This window comes from Lepisma saccharinum, chromosome 1, assembly GCF_977018435.1.
Source record: "Lepisma saccharinum chromosome 1, izLepSacc3.1, whole genome shotgun sequence".
Taxonomy (NCBI): domain Eukaryota; kingdom Metazoa; phylum Arthropoda; class Insecta; order Zygentoma; family Lepismatidae; genus Lepisma; species Lepisma saccharinum.
In genome coordinates, this window is record NC_139229.1 from 2,293,866 (window position 1) to 2,315,241 (window position 21,376).

General features: G+C 36.3%; 2 protein-coding genes across 2 annotated transcripts in view; one reads left to right on the forward strand and one right to left on the reverse strand.

The window, feature by feature from the left end:
- Positions 1-5,793: 5,793 nt before the first annotated feature.
- Positions 5,794-11,367, reverse strand: LOC145992124 (3-hydroxyacyl-CoA dehydrogenase type-2-like). Its single transcript, XM_083128377.1, has one exon. It carries the CDS (start codon positions 11,202-11,204, stop codon positions 10,437-10,439), a length of 768 nt encoding a protein of 255 aa, XP_082984503.1. The 5' UTR covers positions 11,205-11,367; the 3' UTR covers positions 5,794-10,436.
- Positions 11,368-11,714: 347 nt separating this feature from the next.
- Positions 11,715-21,376, forward strand: part of LOC145987207 (uncharacterized) — a 142,265-nt gene continuing 132,603 nt past the window's right edge. Inside the window, exon 1 of the mRNA XM_083121935.1 lies at positions 11,715-11,989. Coding sequence (XP_082978061.1) covers positions 11,915-11,989 — 75 coding nt within the window. The 5' untranslated portion in view covers positions 11,715-11,914. The remainder of the gene's footprint in view (positions 11,990-21,376) is intronic.

Sequence of the window (21,376 nt, forward strand, 5' to 3'; positions counted from 1 at the left end):
TTTTTTTACATGCTTTGATCGCCCCAACTATCTATCTCTAGTTCACAGTGGCATGTTTCTATCTTTCAGGAGAAGGATTTGTGGTTTTAACTCAAGACCAAGAGAGCCAAGTCTGAGTTCCGTTGATCGTTACGTTGTTGAAAGACTACAAGATAGACCACCAAGTTATTATGAGGCAGGAAATTTCCCAGAGAAGCCTCCATCATATGACCAAATTGCTGGGGTAATGTAGCACAAAGTTTTTTTTCTAACATATTCTACTTCGTTGTTTTCATTGACAGTGTGGTTAATTCACATAAAAACGTTTCTTTTCCAGCACTTTTTAACAAGTTACAGGTATATGTAACCCATTGGTGTTGGTATGTAATCTACACACATATATATTTCAGGAACAGTTACTACATGGATAAGTTATATTTAGAGTTACACTATTTTACTTTAGATATGTTTGGCAAGTTATCCTTTGTTCGTAAAAATGAAATTAAAACAATGTATCTTTATTGTGGATTTTCTTTTCTCAAGTGTAATATTTCAACTATAATGCACAAATCTATAGCAAGTAATGTGTTAACTTTCTTCAGACAGGAAAAATGTTCATTAAACTGTCACATCAATTTGACGTATTCAATTTTAATGTGTATTCACAAGTATTATGTGCATTTTTTAAATATCAGCAAATTTTTTTTAAAAAAAGAGCTTCATATAATGGTCACACCCTCTTTTTTTCAAAACAATTTGGTACAAAAGCTGTGACGATATGCAGTGAAATACGGTAATCTATATGCTAATGAGCCCAGAGATCTCTAAATCATCAATGTGTTAATATCATTGTTACCATTACAGGCTAGTGGTGCAACTGAATTAGACAATCCTGGCTTCAGTCCAGACGATGCGAGCCCTCCACCAGCATACTCAATGGTGATGGAGGAAGCAGAAAATTGCCCACCGCAGAGTCCATATAGTGAAAGCAATAGCAACCAGTCAATAGAGTTTACAAATCCTTGTTTTGAACCTACATCTATAGATGGTTTCATAGAAGTGTTGCTTCGCAATGCAAGAGGAGCAGACGGGGCATGTCAGTTTGAAGACTGCTACAATCTTGAGAGTCGTAACAACAGTGCAGATTGGGTGCAGTTTTCCGATGACACAGGTGATGACGTTAGACTGGCAGAAGTAACAGATCAAGGCCTACCCAGTTTCTTCAGCATTTCAGGAAGTCTGAATCCAGAGGATAATTCTTCGCTCTCAAATTCATCATAATCTTATATACGTAATTTATGATATTCAAGATGTATTATCACACCTGGTGATAAGCATTTCTTCTGCGTGTACATCACTGTGATATATACTGTCGTTGTTGTGCTCATTTACAATAATGTGGACATTCTTCAGAATGCAGAATTAAGATTATGCGAGGCAGAAATACAATTGCGTGGCTTGGGAGTAAAACTTGATAACCCACAAAAGTATGAAACTGAGAAAAAAGCAGATCAAAGTTTGTCCATTACAGGTGTCTTATGGGTTACGTAGATGTTCCTGTGTGTTTGTGACCATCAGTGATTACTGAAGGAACTTTATTCACTATTGTACAGCAACTAAATCCAATCTTAACTCAATATTGAATCGAGTATGGGTTATCAAGTTTTACTCCTGAGCTGCTCAATTAATAATATAGTTATATAATTTTGTTACGGACCGAATAACATGGACAATACTGATAACTCTTAACGGCATTAATATATCCTAAATTTTATGTGTATGTATGTATGTGTAGCAAGAACATGTACAAAAAAAGTGGTATTTCACGTCACACGTCACAACAAATTAAAAATGAGAAAACGTTTGTCTTCCAAAAACACACATCTTGAACTTTAAAAAATTATGTTCCCTGTACATTACTCTGATAGTTGTGCAACCCCCTCCCTCTCCTGGGTAAATAGTTTAGTTCACATGACTACACATGAATTGTTACCTATCTAATAACTAAGCATTGTGATACTTGAGTACTGGGAAAATAATGTAGAGCATGGGTCTCATATATATTTAGATCAGCAAGTAATAAGTTTCACAACAATAATGCATGCACACACATTTATTTACTGTGCTCAGATCTTAACTTCATTTCTGTTTGCAGGAAATGTTTTCTTCATACAATTTCCTGTATTCAAACTTTCCATTTGGAACTTCCTAACCACGGTGGCCTAGTCGGTAGGGCTTCTGACTGCCACGTGGGAGACCCAGAGTGGGTCATCTGTCGGAATTTTTCCAACCTTGTTCCCACATAAAGCAGCTTTGGAGCTCACCCAGCTTCACACCAATGGGTACCTGGGGGTAACCCTAGGGGGTAAGGGTGGCCAGAGCATGGCGATGATCACATGAACTCCAAACTGGCGGAGATGGAGAATGTGTTGAACCCTACCCCCACATCGGTGACATGTGCACCGGGAACTTTACCTTACCTATCATTATTATTACAACAGAACCATTGTAGTGTGAAAGGGGGAAAGGTTGATAGTAGTACTTTGACTTTTCGGTGTCATATTTTCCAGTAGTTTCACATATCCTTTTTTTAATATATGTGACAAGTAGCAAGTATTAAAATTAGATAATATTTTTTGTACTTGTAATTTTTATGCATTCCTTTTATGTGTATTCTTAGAACATTTTCCCACTGCTGTAAGTCAATGAGCATTTGCAGAAGTATAGCAGTCTTAGGTAACTAACTAATTAACTCCCTAGCCTTCTTAAACCTGAAGGTTCATGGCTGCAGCAACACAGGCCTTCCATCTTTCCCTATCTTGAGCAAGTTCTATATACTCTTTTCCATCCCTACCGATTTCCCTTAGGTCCATCTCAACGCTGTCCCTCCATCTTCGTCTTGGCCTTCCTACAGGTCTCTTACCATCAGGTTTCCCAACAAGAATCCTGTAAACTCCTCTTTCCTCTCCCATTCGTGCCACATGGCCTGCCCACCTAAGTCTTCTTGATTTAATTATTCTAATAATATCTGGACATGAATACAAATTATGTAGTTCTAAATTATGTAGCCTTCTCCACTCACCTGTCTCCTCATCCTCTTAGGTAACTTAAGCAGAGAATAATGGAATTCTGCAAACCTGCAGTACTCACAATTTGACAATACACTCTTCTTCTTTGTAAAAATCTGATAAATGACACACAAAATTATAAAATAAAACAACGTTCCAAAGATGGACTGACTGATTATTCTGAATGTGTTGGCATCTTGCTATAGATGCACCAAGCTTTCTGAAACCTTGGAAAATATGCGAATTATAGGCTTCCCCATAGTTTTAAGTAGCGATACTTGCGCCACTGCTCCTGTACCAGGGTTTCAGATGGGTTGGTGGATCTATACTTACTTCTTGAGAGGCCTGTCTGACATTCCATAAACCAACAGTTGAGAGACAGGTGAGCACTGGATAAAAGACAAACCTGTGTTTCAATTGCCAGACTGGAATATTCATTTGAGTTTACTGTATCAGTATATCAAAATAAAATTATCTAGATTCACAATAATAAGTTGTACAAAAATACAAATAGTAAGTTGTATTCCATCAACAGTAGTTGAATGCTACTTCAAGATGCCTCGATACAGACACGATTGTGGTTATAAAACTGTAACTTCCATCACACAAATATTAGCACAACAATGAACTGCATTAGCTGATTATGAATGGTACGAACAAAGTAAGTGAAATTTTATGGAAAAAATGCAAAACAATTTTATGTACATACTTGTAACTATTAAATCAAGAAAGGTTATCTTGCCAACATCTGTTCATTTCTTTGTTTGGTCTGAGATGGTAAAACACTATGAAAGTTGTACAGTGGAGCCTCAATTTTAGCAAGGAAAAAAAAAACTTAATATGTGTGAAAAAGTAAAACTGAGGAAAATTTTATGACATTCTGCTTTGTTGGGACCATCAAGAATGAATGTATAATTCGGGAAAATGTAAAATGAAAAAACGTAAAATCTGGGTTCCATGTATAATAAACTATGGAATGCAATTAGTAACTGCTCACAAAACACAAACTTCTAATTGTTTATGAATTTTCGGTGAACAAATGTGAGGGAGAGATGAGCGAATGTGTTGAAATGTGAATAATAAAGATATTTCTTAAGCTTTACAAAGGCCTTTTTGATTTAAAAACAGATACCGCGGGAAAAGCCTATGCAGATACATAACCATTTGCATTGTCTATAAAAATGATCTAGCATGCCAAAAGTTGGTTGTTGGTGCTTTAAACTTTAGCTGACGGAGTCTTGTCTCTGTAAAGACTCTCTGAATGAGAACTTTTCAAACTTGTCGCAAATATCTAGGGTTGTGCGAGATCCCGAAAAGTTGGGACTGGGATCAGGAAAGAAAAATTCCAGCCCCAGATGGTCATTTTAAAAAGTCGTTAATCCTTTACATTTTCTGCATTGCAAGTGTCTGGAACTTATCGGAAATTGTTAGTTTTTATTGCAGAAATGCAAAAACAATCACTTAAGGTGAAAATGATGCGTGGAATTCTAGATTTCGAGAGCCTCGGGAAAATTTGAACATTTCCAAACGTAGTTTGGAAACTGCAAATTTTTCCTGTCCCAATTACAAAAATTCTGTCCTGCACACCCCTACAAATATCATAGCTGTCGCAGAGAGCTGAATTATTTAGCATCAGATGACCTTTTCTTTTTCTTCTTCTCCCTTTTGCAGTGATAGGGCTTTTATACATTGTACCTCCTGGTAATGAAAGTTAAAGGAAGAAGAAAATTGAAATATTAAAAGTAAATGGTATTAGGCATGCTCCTGTGGCCACCACAACAGACCGTAGTGAATGAAAAATGCAGTATGTAGAAGTGGTACATTCCTATTACCATGCAAAGTTTCTTTGAAAATAAGACTCATACTTTGCGAGGGGAAAAAAGTAATAATTGCGAAAATAGATAATACGGGAACATACTGGTGCCTATAAAACTCTCTAGAAACAACTCACTGCCTACTCGCACTGTAAATAAAAATAATCACCTCAATGTACCCATGCGCAGATTTACCACACTCTCAAGATACTCTTTGCTGGTTTTTCTTGTATGTATGCATTGCTTGCATTGTAGAATTATTTCTCTTGTAGTCTACGGTTATTACAAGCATAAGAAAACAGTTTGTCATTGTGAAGTTTCAGGAGAACACACGCTCCCTTCATCAGACATTTATTTTCATTTTGACTAAAGAAATGTCACAACGAAAAACTGTTTTCTTATGCTTGTAATAACCGTAGACTACAGGAAAATAATATTACTCTTTGCTGTTTTACATGTGTGGAATTGTATGTTAGTGTTATTACAAAAAGATCTGTTGCCTCTGAAACAGACAATTTCACACAGGCACTGGCATATGCAGATTTTTTTTTCGGAGGGGGCTAGAATTGTAAATGTGGACATTACAAGGTTGCATTCTAGAGGGGCTTACACTGTAAAATATTTCTTAAGTACCATTTATAACCTTTATCTGAAAGATTGTTCAAAGACAAAAAATTGCAATTGGCGGTTATTTTAAGGTGGTGTTTCACTTATGACTTTTGTTTCCTGCTTTCTTTTGAGTATTTTGATTTTCTCAAAATTTTGGGTGGGGCTGTAGTCCCCCCCCCCCCCCCTTACTGTGTATGTCAGTGCACATAGATAAAACAGCAAGAATATTGATATACCAGAGACCCGAGTTCTAGTCCTCCGATGAAATTTCTGTGTAATGAAAGAGAAAATGTTAACAGTGATCTTTAATGAAACACGCATGCCTGCTTTGATAAATTTATTCCTGAAAACTGCCCCACAAACCATAGAAAAAATGTAGTACCAAATACCTGACCATTATGCATCTACAAAATGTATTTTTTTAAAAAAGCTCCAAAGCTAGAGCAAACAATATAAAAACATCGCTACTAAAAAATATTAACATCACAATGTTTTGATTACTACTGGTCACTATTTGCAATGCATTGACTACAAATACTAACAAAATAATGTAAAGCATTTTAGAAAATGGTAAACTAAACCTACTGAAATGAGTAATGGAAAAAAATAATTATATGAATAGGGTCATGGGTCTCACTAAAATATCTTAACAAGAATTTGCACCATGCATTAACGATATATACATGTCACATTCGTAAATCAGTCTTATTTACAAGCATGTACATTTAATTAACAAGCTTATTTTGTGAATTATATTTTCATACCTCTAAATAAATGTTAAAGAATTTGACTAGACAAGCTTTCCTGTCTTTGCCTGTTGCAAGATATTTGACTTAAGGCATCTCGAAGATATACTTTTCAATTTCAGAAATAATTATTCCATCAAATATTTTGGTGTGTGGAATCTATATTGTACTCATTTCTGATTTACAACAAAAATATAAGAATTAACAATTTCATTATTCATACCCATCATAAACTCCCTTAAACATTACAAAAATATTCTGAAGCTCTTTTTTTTCAGTTTGTACAAAATATGGAAACAATGTTCTATATTTAAACATACATATATCAATGTACTCATTGGTCATTCACATTACTACTATAAATATTTGAAAAAAAAACACCACTTTTACAAAATGCCACTAATGCAATTAGAGGAAATTAGCCATCACTAATTTGCAGTGTATCCTACTATAGACAGATTGTTTGCACCAATCATTTAAAGTTCTACAGCATGTATTTGCCTTGTACATCACATTCATAGAACACATTTCCACTATACCTGACCTACAGAATAACATGTATCACGCTCGCAACTTGAGACCACCCACTTTGATATTTCACTAGCATGCCTGGGATTGGGGATCTATAATGGTGTGTAAAAAAGAACATTCAACATGGAAAAAAGGGAAAAAAAATAACCACCGAGTGCTGATCCTCATCTGAAAGGGTGCATGCCAGTTATATAGGCTGGGCGATTGAACCATGCAATCACAAAAGTACTACCGCTAATGTTAATAAAACCCATATTTCCGAATTTTTGCTTTAATATGAAAACTGGGTGGGAGTGGCACAGTGAATGCTTACTGAAAATGTACCACTTGACAGGATGATGTTTTAACAATTCCTAAGTAATGTACAGGCCTTGCCTCACTTTTGTAACAATAGCCAGAGTGTTACTTGAAAGTCAAGAACAAAACATTAAAATACAAATAACATTTCTCTGTCATCTTTGAGGATTGTGAGCACGGAGAAACTTAAAAGGTTGTTACAATAGATGATTACTTTTGTTGCAGGAACGCACAAACATTTCAAACCTTACTTGTCACATCGGGCAATGCCAAAAATACATAGTTTCCTTCCTGGCCAGGATTTGCAAAGATGTGCAGTGTGTCCAACTTTGATTAACAGCAACCATTCAAAAACCCTGTAATATTTCTCGGCAACAATTATGAGTGTCAAAAAGAGCAGCAAACTAGACAGGGCCATTGAGCTGTGTATTGCCAATCCAGTGTCAGGCTGGCGCAAGGAAATTGTGTTCAACGAAGAAGACACTGTATGCAAGACTGGTAGTGTTCAAGTTTACAATTTTCAACAAATATCTTCCCTGCTTTGCAGAAATTTCAACGAAAAATGCAGGCTCGACAAGAACTCAAACCCGGGTCTATGGCATACCGTGCCATTTCTCTACCACAGAGCTAAGGAGCCTGCCTGGCTTTGCCTGATTTTTTGCTGCTGCAGTTTTAGGCGAAGCCAAGCCAGCTCAGTATGCCAGAGATCAAGGTTCGAGTTCTGGTCTAGCCTGCATTTTTTGCTGATAGTTCTACATAGTAAATTTCCTGTGTGTACCAAAACTTACTGAATTTTCCCTGGTGTTTTTAACATTGATTTGATTGGTCAGAATGTACCAAGTGACTGTACACCACACTGTAAACTTCTCCCAAATGTAGTGCAAATGGTGCAGGCCTGAAATACACCACGTGACACCAAATCAACGAAGTAGAAGACTGTTCACTTCATAACCAACTAAACACGTTAGTGCACAGTGAACTAAACAGGACTAATGTGTTCAGTACTGTGAGATAATGTATGGAAATAGTAAGGTAATCAAAGCAAACTCACCTAACCCCCTTCCTTATGATCTCAGAATAATGTAATCAAAACTTAGTTTTAAATTTACCTATCGACAAATGAAAATGTGTAAAATAAGCAAAACTTTATAAAATTAAGAAAACTTATCCCAGGAAGGCACCAAGCTGAACCAGGGAGCATTCCCATGCTCTAAATCTAAATCTTTAGCCTGTAATAAAAAATTCAAAAATATTTGCAGAAATTTTAAGTAACAGTAATGATTTCTTGCAAGTGTTATAACAGTATTAGGAAGTATATTAGAATGCTGGAAATTATTGTGGAGCTAAGTTCAAAGCTTTGAGAAACTAATTAGCACAGTTAAAAGTGTCACTAAGTACAACTTACAGGAGAAATTGTGATTTGAAAAGTATTTATGGATGTAAATATGTATGCATCAGTCCACATTCAAGACAACATTAATCTAATGGCTCCTTGCAAAAAAAAAAAAAATCACAGTAGTATATGGAAGGGAAAATAATTATCCAGAAACATCCAGCAAGTAATCGCAAAGACACTGATGTATGTGTTAAACAAATAAAAATCGAACCATGTAAAAAATGTGTGGGTAAAACTTCGATAAGATCCCAACGGATTTCTTCATTTTTACACAAGAAGCTACTTACGGAAATGAGTTTCTGTAGCATTTAGAAGTTCATGTAGGTATTTTCTTTCATCGTGGAATCTATTTCACCGGGAAATCATGTATTTTTGAACAGAAATATCTCTCCAACATACAATTGTCGTTCCTTTCATTTCCTTGCACTACGTGAACCAAATGTTGCAAATGACATAACTCCCTATCAGTGTTTCCAACCATGCCGTTTTTTGCAAGATGACAATTTTAATTATGTTTGCATAACATAACCCAACCTAACCTAACCTTGCCGTGCATGGTTTGTGGGGCTATTCATGAATTGGGGCTATCTGTGAATGGTTTGTGGGACTAAGCGTGCATGGTCCTTGGGGCTATTCATGAATTGGGGCTATCTGTGAATGGTTCGTGGGGATTTTTTGGTTGACGAGGTTGGAAACACTGCATACCCAATGATGATGTACCACGCTAGTCAAGCTGTCTCACCATATTGGGTAAGATTATCGTATGAGGGAAACAGATTCCTTCAAATTTACAGGAGAAAGTACTTACGGAAATCATTTTCTTTAGCGTTGTGGAAGTTCCTGAATATAGATTTGATCCATTTTAATGTGAATGCGTGTTGTTTTCTGCGAAAATCTCTGTCCGACATGCTGTTTCTGCATGAGAGTGCAATGTTCCGTGTGTTAAGATGATGCAACCCCGTAGACAGTGTTTCAGCCTCGCCGTGTTTTCACTAGAACCACGTGTCGAGTATTTTTAATTTTTTTTTTTAACAATGCTTGCCTAACCTAACTTAACCTAACCTTACCTTACGGAAAATGGTTTTTGGGGCTAACGTGAATGGTTTTTGGGGCTAACGTCAATGGTTTGTGAGGCTAACGTCAATGGTTTGCGAGGTATTAGCATAATTTCAAATCCGGGCACGAAAGTAGATATTTTCCAGTGAATGAGGTTGCAACACTGCATAAATCGACAAAACACTTTCAGAACGCCCCCTAAACCAGTACGCTATCACGGCCATAATGTGTTACAGATTTGAAACAACAAGTAACAGTAAGTACTCGTAAATAGAAAAAATAGACATTATCTTAGTTAGAAATGCATTATTTCACCTTAAGAAATGTTCCGCATTCAAAAATAACACGTTAGCAATGTAAAGAAGTCCACAATATATGATTCGTAGGTGTTTCCCTCATATGATAATAGTACCCCATATTGTGTTACGGAAGTGAAATAAGTAAAAACAATAATTACTCATGTCACAAATTGAAATTATTTTCGTGACAAAAGCAAATTACCACCTTGAAGAATCTTTCGTAATGCAGAATACGTAAGTACGAATGTTAAAAATTAAGAAAGAATGAATCAGACGTCTTGGGACCATACCGAAGTTTTACAAATGCGTGTGTACTATGATTAGTTCGGAATTAAACAATGGAGACTTGGGCAGACTTTAGTTTTATACAGACTCGTCTTGACATTGCATTCTATTTTACTTTATAACTATAACACACTGTATTATCAACTGACACACACTTTCACTTATGAACATGGTCATCTTTATGTGCATTCTTTACTAGTAGGAATACTGACTGCATCCTGTAATGATAATGATTAAGTAAAATATTCTCCAACAATCACATCACTATATGTTACTAATTACTAAGTACCCAGTACTGAGTACTGTACCCAGCACCTTGTTGATTATTGCTTCCTGGTATGTGCAGTTTGGAGAAATTACGGTTGCATTCGTAAAGCGCCATCTAGACGTATAACCTCTCCATTCAATATTGGGTTAAGTATAATGCTTTCGACAAGCTGAGCATATTCATCAGGTTTCCCTAACCTCTGAGGAAATGGTACAGTCTTTGCCAGAAAAGCTTTTACTTTATCTGGCAAAGCTGCCAAAAGTGGAGTGTTAAAGAGTCCTGGTGCTATTGTACAAACTCTAATACCCTGAGTTGCCAGATCTCTTGCTATGGGCAGTGTCATGCCTACAATAGCTCCTTTGCTGGCTGAATAAGCTGCTTGTCCCATTTGTCCATCATAAGCTGCTACACTTGCAGTGTTAACAATAACACCTCTTTGGCCATCTTCATTAGGTTCATTTCCCCCCAACAAAGCACAGGACAGTCTAATGACATTAAATGTTCCAACTGTATTAACCATTAAAACTCTAGTAAAATCTTCTAGTTTGTGTGGGGTGCTTTTGTTAAAATTGTATGTCTTAAAAGCAACACCTATGCCAGCACAGTTTACCACAACATTCAAGCTGCCAAAGTTCTTCTTTGTAAGCTCTAGAGCATTGAGGATATCATTCTCAGATGTTACATCTGTTGGTGCAAATATAACATTTTCACCTAATTCTTTTGCGACAGCCTCCCCTTGTGATGTGGGCAGGTCACAGAGCACAGCTCTTCCGCCGTTTCGCACAAGTCGTTCAACAGTTGCCCGTCCGAGTCCTGAAGCTCCTCCCGTTACTAAACCAACAACTCCTTTCAACATATTGTAAAATAACTATGAAAATGACTGAAGTAAAACAATCACTGACAGAGAACTCGACTACCTAGTTTAGGCACAACTATTTGTTACAGATAAAGTCTTCTGAATGCACTTTGGAATGCAGAGATATGATAGACATGCAAAGTTCCCGGAAGTCACCAACACAACGCAGCAGTAATTCTGTTTGTTCAGAGCTTGACAAATTGTCCATGGCTATTTTAACTAATTTTGTTTATGTAATGGATCCTACATGTTTATAAGGACAGTGTTTTTACGTATGCTTGTGCAGAGTTTGCCAGAAGGTTCATTTTTAGCGTTTCGTTTTATTTCAATTCTTGAAGCTCTCGTTACGAGAGAATTAACATGGGGATGGACAATTTGCTTCGTAATGCCTATATATTTCATTCTACATTTACACCGTAATTGAATTTTGTAGATAATTTCAATGTCTTTATCGGAAAATATTGTTGCATATGTTACTTTGGTATCTTTTGATATCTTTGTAACCAATTAAGATCTTTATTTAACAGTTAGTATATGTAATATATTATTGTTGAAATTCGTGCGAATCGTTAACCAGAGTGGTCCTATTATTGCGCCTGGCGATTAGGTTTCGTTTCGTTTTATTTTACTATTAGACATCTGACTAACATGGTGCATCTCAGATGAATTCTGTGGCTCTTGATAATTGTTTATTCTGATGATAAAAATGTATGAAAAACTCATTTATAATACATTCATGTGTATATATCGGCACAGCAACTAGTTTATTCGGGCAGGTTACTGAGGTGAGTTCCTGAATGCTGAAACAACACTATTCTCGTATGTTACTTGCACTATTTTGTTTTAACTTTCATCTCTTTCATCTCTATGAAAGAAATTAAACGTCTTAAAATTGGATTAATTTGCTGTGCTTGTAAAATGCCTTGCACTGAAAATAATCATCAAACCTCAATAATTCAATTTGCCGGCCTGACTTTCGATTGCTAGAAACTAATATCTTTATTATATATGCGTCTGTACTACAACATGCTAATTCTCTACAGATCCAAGTGATTATACTAAAAAGGTGTCATGATAAAAGCGCTATTAAGATAATCAAATCAAACAATCCTAACTTAAAATGTATGAATAGTAGCACCCCAAACGCACACGAGATATAATGCTAGGAGCACAAAACCTAATGTATGCATGAGCATATATAAGTGGTACGGAAAATACAGAAGAAACTACTTACGGAAATGAGTTTGTCTAAGGTTTACAACGTTCGTCGAGGTATCTTCTTGGTAAATTTCTCGTATCGGACAAACTGCTGAAATTTGCTAGTTCATTTAATTTGAATATTTGTACTTACGTATTCTGCATTGAGAAACATTGCTGAAGGTGGCATTTCGATTATTTCATGGAAATAAGCTCTATTTGCGACATATCGAGTAAGTTTTCTTCTTTTCTTTTTTGCCTTCGGTAACACGCAAAATGGCGGTCACGGTTTCACTTTTCTTACTCGGCATGCAGTGTTTCCACCCCACTGCACCCAAAAATACCTGTTTCCACCTCACTGCACCCAAAAATGCCTATGTAGCCCCACAAACCATTGATGCATAGCCCCACGAACCATTTCCAGTAAGGTTAGGTTAGGTAGGTTCACGTATAGGTTACAATAGTGAAAAATTGGTTTCGAAAAAAATATGCATAGCCCCACACACCATTTTCGCATAGCCCCATGGACCATTGACACATAGCCCCACAAACCATTTGCGGAAACGTACCTTCTTCAGTTACAAAAACACGTGTTTGGAAACACTGACCGGGATTACATCATCACACACAGGCTACATCCAAATGGAAGTATATGGATGCAAGAGCTTTCGTGCATCGGTCACACATTTATATTGAAAAATAGATTTTTAACCGGCCAAATTCAATGAATGATGCGAGAAAACACTTCCCCGAACTTCCACAAGTATAAAGAAGCTGCATTCAGTAAATAATTTCTCCTGCAAATTTGAAGAAACCCGTTTGTCTGATACAAGAAATTTACCATTTTCTTTCATCGTGGAATATATTTGACCAGGAAATCATGTATTTTTCAAGAGAAATATCTCCGACTCACAATTGCCATTGTTTTGATTGGTAACAGTTTCATAGATCGGAGACACATTAAAATCTGATATTTTGTGTTTCGCATGGTTCGTATTTTCCAATTGTGTATTGTGGAACATAGTTCATGGTGCCATTAACTTTTTACACAAAAACAAATGCAATTTTTCACATTCTGAGTGCTTTTTTATTTCTTTCTTCACTTCCGGAACACAATATGGCGGGCACATCTTGACTCATGTTGTGGGTATGCAGTGTTTCAACCTTCTGCACCAAAAAATACCTACTATCGTGTTCGTCACCGGTGGAAATTATACATTATGCACGAGTAGCTGACGGATAGCCCCACGAACCATACACGGATAGCCTCATGAACCATTCACGGATAGCCCTATGGTTATGTTAGGCAAGCATAGTAAAAGAAATGGGAGTTGAAACACTGACAGGGGGTTACGTCAACAAATGTACGCAACATCTGGTTGTCGTAAAGCAAGCAAATGAAAGCAATGGAAATTTTGTGTCGGTGAGATATTTCTCTTGAAAAATACATCATTTCTCGGTCAAATATATTCCACGATGAAAGAAAATACCTCAACGAACGTTGTAAACCTTGAAGAAACTCATTTCCGTAAGTAGTTTCTTGTGTAAAATTGAAGAAATGTGTCTCTGATGTATGAAACTGTTACTGTTTTCATTTGCCTCCCGTACCTAAACCAGATGCAGCGTATGTTTCATGACGTAACCCCCCCTGTCAGTGCTTCCAACCCCCCTTTTTTATTTTCACTGCTTGCCTAACCTAAGCTTATCGGGAATGGTTCGTTGGGCTATCAGTCAACTACCATGCATAATGGTTCATGGGGCTATCCGTCAGCTACTGTGCATAAAGGTTCATGGGGCTATCAGTGAATGGTTCGTGGGGCTATCCGTCAGCTACCCGTGCATAATGTATAATTTCCACTGGTGAACACAATAGTAGGTATTTTTCGGTGAGAAAGGTTGGAAACACTGCATACCCACAACATGAGTCAAGATGTGGCTGCCATATTGTGTGTTACGGAAGCCAAGGAAAGGAATCAAAGAAATCACTCTGTATGTGAAAAATTGTGTTTGTTTTCGTGTTAAAAGCATAATGGCACCTTGAACTATGTTCCGCAATACACAATTGGTAAGTACGAACCATGCAAAACACAAAATATCTGATTTTAATGTGTACTAAACTGTTACCTTTTATTTAATCCTACACTGAATGTTTGTCTCATATTTACATAAAATTAATGAAAATCATTCTTCAAAGGAAACTTAAATCAATTCCCATTTCTAGGTATGTGTACGTATCATCTTATTTGGATCAATCATATCTTTCCTTTCCATGTAAAAATTGCTTTTTTATTATTTTTTTAAACTTTATTATTAACCTGAACATAACTATTGAATTAAATAAATAGTAATATTCCATTGGAATTGTTTGGTATAAAAGTAACTGGAGAGGTTCATGTTGTGATAACCTTCTAGGATCCAAGGCACTCAGACTATTTGGGTGGCTCAGTGTCACAGGTGACTAAGTGCCAATGGTCTATTTTGAGCTATGCAGTCCAGTGAGCAGTCAAAACTACTCTTGTGTGTTCCAAACAGTGATAGGAACGATTTTACCTGTCTGAAGGTCCAGAAACATTAACAAATCTTGCTCAAAGGTCCCAGATTTTAAATGTATTACCATTTTACCATTCGTTTTCTCAGAACTTACTAATGGCACTTAGTCGACTGTCGGACTGAATCATCCATTTAGTGGTTGATAAATGGTATGAGAGCCATGATTCATTCATGTCTAGTATTAACAAATTAGGTTTCAATATATATTTCCATGAGATATCCATCCACCCCTGGTTTTTCAGGTGGTACTAGTTAACTATCCACAAACAGATTTCTTCATTTTTACAGAAGATACGACTTACAGTAATAAGTTTCTGTAGCGTTGTTGAACATCTGGAGGGTGTTTTCTGTCATGTGGGAATGTGTCATAGCGGAAATTCATTATTTTTGTTGAAAATTAATTCTCTGACGCACAATAGCCTTCGGTGTGTACACCTTCATAGATTATTGCACGCCGTGCTTGTGTTTTGTCGATTTTCATTGGGATGCAGTGTTTCCAACTACACCATTGTTTTCCGAAAAGATGACGTGTCTTGGATACGTGGTGAAATTCATACCGGGTGTGGGAAACCATTGACGGATAGCCCCATGAACCATTTCTGGCAAGATTAGGTTAGGTTAGGCAAGCATAGTTAAAATTTTGTTCGTAAAACAATGCAAAAAAAAGTTAGTATATTTTGGGTTTCGAAGGTTGGAAACCCTGAATATCGAATGAAAATCGACAAAAAGACAAGCACAATGCGCGATGATCTACAAGGGTGTAAGCGCCATGTTGTGTCTTAGGCAAGCGAAAAAACTAAAAGTAAGAAGTACTCGTAATGTGAAAAATTGAAATTACTTTCATCAAACAAACATGAATACACCTTAAAGAATTTTCCGTGAAGCAGATACGTAAGTACGAATGTTAAAAATTATGAAACAAAGAAGTTACACGTGTTTGTGGATAGTAAATTTTTACTCTTGCCATTGTACGTAATAAAACCACTTCAAGTATGTCATAATTTATTGACGTCTTTAACCGGTTAGTAAAGGAATTAGTTAGCTGCTTTAGACTATCTGATATGTATGAAAGTAACAAGTTAATTTCTAATTAATAATAATCATAATTATTTTAATTGAGTAATTTATTTTTACGTTTTATAACATTACAAATACGTACATCACATAATTCACACATATGTTTGTGGGGAGGGGGGTTTTAGGATAAGAACTTTCTCCCCCTCACCAGTTTTCAATGATTTCGCACCCTGGTGGGTTGTGAGGTGTTGCAGTTTACAATGCCTTCAGTGAGGTGTTGCAAGGTGTTGTGATCTCCGATGAAAAAATAAAAACAGCGGGTGACAATATATAACCGAACACATCGCATCTAACGAGACTTGTTAGTGGCTTGTGATACCAGTAGTCTCATTACACATCAGGCTACCATACACTTCAATTGGGTTACAATTATTAGAATAAAAAAATAATAATATTGTAATTTATAATAAAGGCTCTCACGAGTATAGTAAGATAAAAACTGCAAGCATACCCCACAATTTAATATCCAGTACCCCACTAAAATTCCTATGTCAATTTTAGGTTCACTGTTGGTATTGAAGAGTTGAATCTCGATTAGTGTTATTGTGCTGTGCTATTTTTTTTATATATAATATAAAGACCGTGGGAGTAAAACGTCGCAGTGAATGAATGGATGTGTAAACACTGCAGGCAAAAGTGACAACATCGCTTTACGGAAAAACAGGTGGTGGCCATGGACGTCTGCAGGATTTTTTCCAGGGAGGGGCAAGGAAGGTTTTTTTTTCCAGGGGGGGCAAACAAGGCACATTTTCTCCAAAAATAGTTCTGTTCCCTGAAAACACATTGCTTAAATTTGAATTTATGGTGATCATGCAATAATTAACACATATTATTGTGGCTAAAATGAAATTATATGTGCGAAATACATAATTTCATTTTTCAGGGAGGCGTCCCCCCCTTGAACCCCCTTCCGGAGCCCATAGTGGTGGCTCGAAACCAAATACGGGTCCAGTCGACTTACTCTGGGGTTGGGTCAAAGATGCCGAAGTTGCGCTACGTTCAAGACTTCAGCTTTTGCAAAGATGCCGCTCCACAGCCAGAGCACTTCCAATATCTTGTGTCAATATTCTCCGGTTGGCAACATTCCTCTCTTTCCCTCGCGCTGCTCGCGTTTCAGAGAAGCGGTTCGGCAAACTCCCCCAATTTACGACTGGACTCTTCTACTTCGGGCATGTGCAGAAAAAATCGAGAGCTCTCGGATCGCTGGTCAAACAGTATGCTACCTTCAGTTACTCGTTTTAATGCACTGTAAGCTTCATATAACTTCAAATAATCTTGTTCTGCAATGTTGAAATTGTAATTTTCACGAGGAAATACTTCATTTCTGTCATTCTTCAGATACACATTTTTAACTTTACAATTATCAAACTGGCTGCTATCCTTTTCCTGATTGTCATCTCTCCCTGTCTGAGACAGCACAGCGACAAACTCTGGCATGTCATATTGCAAAGATTGGAGCTGATTAGTAAGATCAAATTCAAACAATTTACCCTCCACTGACCTCTGTATGCATTGGTATGTATAAAACTGAATCGGAATTTGAGGATTTTTCAAAATGTTGGCTTTGTATTTGAGAGCATAATTCGATTCATATTCAACTATAGGCATTCGCAACTCCATAGACTGGATCACACATTTCGCAGCTTCGGGTAAACTAGCCTCATTGGCTGTTCCATCTGCATTCAAAGTTTTGTATCTCATGATGGCATTATGATCATTGGGTGCTCTGCGAAATATGACACTCAAACCACCTTTCCACATAATTTCTTTATAATCAGAGAAAAATCCAAATAGCAATCTCATGGGGAACAGTACTGTGTGACTTGTTGCTTGAATTTTTGTTCCAGCTTCGAACCCACCAACTTTATAATATGCACTCCCTGATTTGGACAGTTTCAATGTCCCCACTCTAGTGGATGTAATCCCAGGGCAATCAATCCTGTCAATCACTGTACCATGCTTTCTGACTTCAATTTGAGAAAATAAGAATGGAACAAAATTATCTATAAGTTTTATATTAGCCCCAGGGAGGGGATATTCTTCACCATTACTTTGTTTTACAATATCAAATTTTATATACAGATCAGATCTATGTGGATGAATGAACCCGTCCCCTACCGTGATGTCATACTGTATTTCCTTGTGGGGCTGATTCAAATTTGCAAATGTTCTCCTGTTTGGAATGAAGGACTGTAATTCATAACTCTCGATATTTTCAATCTTGGTATTTATTTATATATTTTAAATATTAATTTCTATTATCGCAGTGCTAATAGCACTCGACTAATCGTGAAGATGAGGATGACAGAACGTTCCATCGTTCCTATATAAACGTTTCAACGTACGTATTTGGATTATTTGAACATTGAACCGGGTGAAGCGCTGCTAAAATACACCACATGAAACACTTATTGTCGTTGTTATGAATGTTCAGCACAGCTCTCTTATGCAGAATTTCTACCGGAAGTGGAACGTAGCTCGAAGCAGAAAAAAGGTGTAAATTTGTTTACATAAGCGATTAACCTGTGAGGACTTCCGCATAGAGACCAACCTGATCTATTAGCCTCGAACTCATTGTGTTTCCTAATCAAATCACTAGTAAAATTAGAATAAAAAACGTTCAAATTATCAATGTCTGCCAAATAAAGAACTTGGTTTCTCGTTTTGTGAAAGAAAACATTTCTTGTACCATTGGGTTTCTCATATTCACAAATTAGATCAACATATACTTTTATACAGTTGTTTTCTAGTTTATTTTTCAGAATATTTATGATAGATGTTTTAATTTCACTCAAGAAACTAGAAATATCACAGCGTTAGTTCGAAATAAAACAGAAACCCAAGAGTTGGTTGTTGAATGCAGATCTAATCGGCTTTTGGTCATTAGACATCTTAATTTGTTTAGAAGTAGAAGCTTCAATATCAGGATGATCAATTTTTCTTTTCAATGTTCCATGTCCGGTTGACGCTTTGCAACTTTTCATGTGTTTACTTAAATTAGCAATGCTAATTATTTTTCCACATTGAGTACAAGGTCTAGTAGGTAACGAACGATTTATTTTCGAACCTGCATCGCAACATCTTGCCCTATGCTTGCTAATATTAGTTTTGGAGATGAATTTTCCACAAATGACACATTCGATGAAAGTGGTAGATGACATTTTTTTAAATATGCTTTAAGTAAATAACAATAAGACGCACAATCAAGTCAAGATTCAATAAGACAATTTTAAACTTACTATAATTGATAAAATGTAACTTAAAAAAGACAATAGTTAAAATTATAATAATTTTTTCCCAGCTCTGGTATTTATATACAAATTTTCTCCGTGTGTTTCCTAATCAAATCACTAGTAAAATTAGAATAAAAAACGTTCAAATTATCAATGTCTGCCAAATAAAGAACTTGGTTTCTCGTTTTGTGAAAGAAAACATTTCTTGTACCATTGGGTTTCTCATATTCACAAATTAGATCAACATATACTTTTATACAGTTGTTTTCTAGTTTATTTTTCAGAATATTTATGATAGATGTTTTAATTTCACTCAAGAAACTAGAAATATCACAGCGTTAGTTCGAAATAAAACAGAAACCCAAGTGTTGGTTGTTGAATGCAGATCTAATCGGCTTTTGGTCATTAGACATCTTAATTTGTTTAGAAGTAGAAGCTTCAGTATCAGGATGATCAATTTTTCTTTTCAATGTTCCATGTCCGGTTGATGCTTTGCAACTTTTCATGTGTTTACTTAAATTAGCAATGCTAATTATTTTTCCACATTGAGTACAAGGTCTAGTAGGTAACGAACGATTTATTTTCGAACCTGCATCGCAACATCTTGCCCTATGCTTGCTAATATTAGTTTTGGAGATGAATTTTCCACAAATGACACATTCGATGAAAGTGGTAGATGACATTTTTTTAAATATGCTTTAAGTAAATAACAATAAGACGCACAATCAAGTCAAGATTCAATAAGACAATTTTAAACTTACTATAATTGATAAAATGTAACTTAAAAAAGACAATAGTTAAAATTATAATAATTTTTTCCCAGCTCTGGTATTTATATACAAATTTTCTCCAAAAAAAATACAAAATTCAATACAAATACAAATTCATACAAATTCAATCTGTATGAAAAAACGACTTGAACCCTCTTCAAAATAAAATAATTGTAGCTATTATGATAAAATTTTCAGCTATGTTATTTATACAGATTTATTTATTTATACAGACAACAAGTAACATCTGATCACACCAAAACTCAAGCTGATCGAAATTACTATGAGCTATGTAGCTTTCAAATACATTAAATACTTAACTTTTAACAAAAAGAATTATGAGCAGCACTGCAACAACACATCCACACTCTTCAAACACTCTCACGATACTGACTGATCTGTAATGCTTTCGCATTTATATAACCTAAGTGCGGACCGCGTTGAAAACATCAGAAACAGTGAGCCAATCAGAAAACACCCATTACATCATAATCCAACCAATCAGAAAACAACACGTCATCGCAACAACTTGTTGTGCAACATGATGCAATAGTTTACCCTTACAAGCCATCGCAATGTAGCGTAATAACTTGTTGCGCAACATGATGCAATAGAAGTGACAGGAAGTAGACCGAAAGTAAATTTGCTTGGATGTGCTTGGGTGTGCATGGGTATATACTTAAAAAAACTGGAAAAACTCAAGTGTCTGTCAAGTGGACCGGAAGTAAATAGGTGTAGGTGTGCATGGGTGTAGGTGTGCGTGGGTGGGCATGGGTGTAGGTGTTACGTACTTTAACTCGTAAGAAATCATGACATTCGTACGAAGTACGAGATGAAAAATCATAGAGTTGCAATAGTATAAAATCGACAAAAACATCGTCAAAATAGGTTTTCTATTGTGCTTAAATTAATAAAAACAATAGGCCTCGTACCAAGTACTGTCGGTGAAGGTATCCAATTACACTACTGGCGTGTATATAGTTCACGGGGGGGGGAGGGATGGATCAACTTTTGGTATGATTAGGGTTGCTTTATTTCGTAAGTGAAAATCCAGGACACTGCTGGCCGGAAGCTTGTTGGGGAGCATGGGGGGAGGGAATGTTGGACCCATCAAAGTTGTGTGTTTGTAGTCACGAAGTCATGCTACTTAGTATTGATACTTTTCTGTTCATCTTGTGTCACTATGTTTGTAAGAACCAAATTTCTTTAATATGATTCCAGGGGGAAAAAATAACTGATTTGACAGTCTCAATGCAGTTTCTTATCGCAGAAATTCCGAAACTATCAGGAAATTGCAGATATTGGTCTGCAGTCCCATCTGGTGTGTGGAATTACGAAATTTCCT

What these genes read in the sequence shown, in the direction of transcription:
- LOC145992124 (XM_083128377.1), bottom strand. Translation starts at nt 11,204, where the DNA reads ATGTTGAAAGGAGTTGTTGGTTTAGTAACGGGAGGAGCTTCAGGACTC.